The sequence below is a fragment of the Triturus cristatus genome, chromosome 1_2, assembly GCF_964204655.1.
Source record: "Triturus cristatus chromosome 1_2, aTriCri1.1, whole genome shotgun sequence".
Lineage (NCBI taxonomy): Eukaryota > Metazoa > Chordata > Amphibia > Caudata > Salamandridae > Triturus > Triturus cristatus.
Genome location: NC_140580.1, coordinates 352,921,927 through 352,925,830, shown reverse-complemented (window position 1 = coordinate 352,925,830; position 3,904 = coordinate 352,921,927). Strand labels below are relative to the sequence as shown.

The 3,904-nt window shown below is 42.6% G+C and overlaps 1 protein-coding gene across 1 annotated transcript; it reads left to right on the top strand.

Annotated features, from left to right (window-relative positions):
* The first annotated feature begins 239 nt into the window (after positions 1-239).
* LOC146867318 (transcription factor HES-5-like) lies at positions 240-1,767 on the top strand. The gene is made up of 3 exons (XM_085614918.1): positions 240-343; positions 615-795; positions 1,121-1,767. The coding sequence occupies exons 1-3, from the start codon at positions 281-283 to the stop codon at positions 1,333-1,335; spliced, it is 459 nt and encodes a 152-aa protein (XP_085471044.1). The 5' UTR covers positions 240-280; the 3' UTR covers positions 1,336-1,767.
* The last annotated feature ends 2,137 nt before the right edge of the window (positions 1,768-3,904 follow it).

Genomic DNA, 3,904 nt, shown 5'->3' with positions numbered 1-3,904 from the left:
CTTTAGTGGGCAGCTCTTTCCCACACTCTGATCCTTTGTATCCGGGTCCCAGATGCCCCCCCCCCCCCTTCCATCTTGTAATGTGCCACACTTCTAATGTACATACTCCTTGCTGCTCTCTGATTGGCTGCTGAGTGTGGGAACCTCTCTCCAGCCCCAGACCCACTCATTTCCCTGCAGGTGGAGGGCGATAAATAGGGCAGGAGGGAGCGAGCTCTTCAGATACCGATCACTGTGGGTTCACTGCAGAGACCCCGCTCTTCACCCCACACCGGGCAAGATGGCGCCTTTCAGCACCGAGAGGAAATATGAAGAGGAGCGCGAGGAGAGAGACATTAGAAAGGTAAGATTCTGGAAATTAATATTTAAAAAGCATATTTAGGTTTTTCGTATATAGAAAAAGTACACGTTTAAAATGAGCTTCCAATATATTTTATCAACAGTGGCAGTATTTATTTATCTTTTAATATCACCCTAGTTCTAAATTAACATTATTTAATTGAGCTGTTTATCACACTGAAGTAACTATAAGTTTTGCTATTACCTTTTATCGACTTTAGACACCTTTATACGTTTGTTTCAATACAATAACAAATCACATGTTATTTCTGCAGCTGAGGAAGCCAGCGGTGGAGAAGCTGAGGAGAGATCGCATCAACAGCAGCATCGAGCAGCTGAGGATGTTACTGCAGAGAGAGTTTGAGGAACATGAACTTCCGCCCAAAGCAGAGAAAGCGGATATCCTGGAAATGGCCGTGACGTACCTGGCCCAGCGCGTGCAGACACCGGCACCAGGTGAGAGGCAGTACATTGATGGGTTAAAACTGCAGTGTGTGTTTGTCTGAGTGTGGGGGTGGCTGGGGTTAGATTGTGCAGAGCGGAACTGGTAATAGTCGCATCGAGATCGTACTCGGGGCAAGTTTATTATGACTTAAATATGTCAATTTCCAGCGCCATTTAACTTAAACTCGTGTTTTAAGAGTATCAGAACTACCTATAAACCAATTGCATCAACCAGAGGAAAGCAATCTAGAGAGCTTGAATTGATTTTTTTTATGTGTGTTTACTTCCTGGCGTGAATCTGTCCAAATATTAATCCCTCCTCTCTCTCTCTCTGCAGCCGCGGCCTCCAGTGAAGGTTACTCCAGGTGCCTCCAGGACTCTCTGCACTTCCTCTCCCTCCACGGAGCCCCCACAGAAACCCGGATGAAGCTGCTGCGGGCCCTCCATAGACCTCCAGCAGAGGAGGTGTGTCCTTCTCGGCCTCCGTCCTGTCCCAGCAGCACTAAAGAGCCCACCCAGGACGGCCCCAGAGCCCCGTGGAGACCCTGGTAATGCGGGGGGCGCGGCCTGGACTCTTCTTCGGACTTCTTTAGAGGCCTCGGTCCCCTCTGAGGGAGAATATTCATTCTCGTGTCTGGAGCGCGCCCTGCTGTGCAGGGGGGAGTTTACTGCACTTCAAGGAGCGGAGTGACGAGCGAGTGTATATCCTCATAGGATGGACAGTATGTGAATATTATATCCTGCTGAGGAGGACAGTATGTGACTGCATATCCTCACAGGATGGGCAAAGCGAATATTATATGCTCACAGGATCGACAATGAGTGAACATTCATCCCCATAGAAGGGACAGTGTGAATATTACATCCTCATAGGATAGACAGTCTGTATATTATACCCTTGCAGGAGGGACAGTGTGTGAATGTGATATCTTCATGTTATGACCAATATGTGACTATTATACCCTCATAGGATGAAGAGTGTGACAATGCTATTTCCTCATAAAACAGCGTGCGAGTATTATAGCCACACAGCAGGGTGAGCAGTGGATCGATTACATCCTTACAGGATGGACAATGAGTAAATATTATATCCATGTAGGATGGGCAGTGTATGAATGTTTAATCCACACTAATGATGTAATGATGGACAGTGTGAATAATATATCTATGTAGGATGGACAGTGTGAATAATATATCCATTTAGGATGGACAGTGTATGAATTGTACTCCCCCCCCCCCCCCCCCGCAGTGCAGCGATTACATCCTTAGAGGATGGGCATAGCACGTTTTATATCCGTTTAGGGTAACCGCTGGATGAATACTGTGTTGATTTCACAGTATATATTGTATGAACATAGATTTGTTGACCATTGGATCTATGTGTAATCATCTATAATGTAATACATTAATGAAGAGAATTAACTAAAGTAATTAATAGGACGTGCCTTCAGTTTCAGAATGTCTTAATCTGTTTCTTTACAAGAAATTCATACGTCATGTATGGTTCTGGCCTACAAGAGGACCTACTTTTGTGAATTTTGATGCATATTTTGGAATATGTTATTCTCATTCCCGAGTTCTAGCGGCGCTCTGGGATTTACCAATTTTACTTCATTTTAAGAAGTTGATTGACGTACAAATATGTTAATATCCTGAAAGGATGGATATCATGCACCTGTGATTCTGCAGATGAATGAGCCTGTGAGAATAATAGATGTGCTGTAATATGAGGGGTTCAGATTAGAGCCTTGTGCACGTGCAGTGTGTGTTTACCTTCTGTGTTTCTATGAAGTTACAAATTACGTAATTATCACTCATTGGCTGAAGTGAGTGATGAGGGGCTCCGGGCCTCCCTTGTATCAATTTTGATATTTAGTGTTTTCTATTGAAAATGTATCATAAAGTGCTGTGTAGACAAAGTGTTTCTGGAATTTCTGAAATTCTGGAATTTTCTCCGAAAATTGAATGTGATGTATTTTACACATTCTCCGAGAGGCACATTAACTATCAGTGACAATATATCTGTATTTTCAAATGGAAATTCATGAGTTAAAAGCCCTGCCTTCTGTGAAGGTAAAGTGTGTTTCTGTTCTTTTAGAGATTTGTGTATTATCTCTGAACAGTGTATGTGACAATGTTCACACATATTGTGTATTCTCCAAAGTGTAACATTCATTGTTGGTGAATGAAAAGGAGAAACAGTTATCGTTAGTGCCAAGTCTTCATTTTAGAAGTAGTCTTGGCGCTACTTGTGTGAGTTACACCATATTGTGTTCTCTTTTATAAAGATGTTTAGTGTGGTGAACTCCCTGCCATTGATTTGTATCTCAGTATCTGAGAATGTACTACTTCCGGGTCTTCTACAATATTTGTAGGGCTGTGATTATCATTGGAAACTCATTCAGTTACAGAATGAAACTCAGGATTTCACTCCTGCCACAAAGACATGCACTGTATCAGATGTAAGAATGTCTTGTGTTTATCCTCTCGTCTCAGCTGTGACATTTCTGTGACATTGTGTATCTGTCATACGATTCGTCACTGTTGCAACCTATTGACCTGTGAACATGTTTAAATAAATATGCAGATCTGAATAAAATAAAAATAAAACATTCTTTGTTTTCCTTTGGATGAATGAATTTTGCTCTGAATAAATAGGTTTCCCTCTTGGACTGCTAGGGGTGGGGACACTGTCAACCATTTCTGTTAACCACAATTCGAACCGAAATAGTGCCATTGCACCTGGCACAAGAACTGCCAAATGTTGTGCCAAATGCCATATTTATGTGTGAATTATTAATACATTAACGTTTTGGAACCACATCACTGGCGTCCAGATTACTATGGGGTTTAAACAACACTCTATTGTCAATACTTAAAATCTGTACTACTTTGAGGGACAGAGCTGCGTTGGACATTACACTTGACGACATGTGCAGGCGTGCTTCTAGGCACTAGAATGAAAGAGGGAGCCATGTCACGCGAACAGACCTCTATGACAAAATGAGAAATATGGCTTCACTCACTTGGTAGAGAGGGTGGGCTTAGACTTGTAGGTGTCTAGTGCGATAGAGAGAAAGTGTGTTTCACATAGTTTGGGAGGTCTCACACATACCTGCTC

Excerpts from the sequence above, each read along its gene's own strand:
- LOC146867318 (XM_085614918.1), top strand. The coding sequence starts at position 281 with ATGGCGCCTTTCAGCACCGAGAGGAAATATGAAGAGGAGCGCGAGGAG. Across the intron at positions 344-614 it reads AGGAGAGAGACATTAGAAAG|CTGAGGAAGCCAGCGGTGGA; the intron begins GTAAGATTCTGG and ends TTATTTCTGCAG. Across the intron at positions 796-1,120 it reads CGTGCAGACACCGGCACCAG|CCGCGGCCTCCAGTGAAGGT; the intron begins GTGAGAGGCAGT and ends CTCTCTCTGCAG.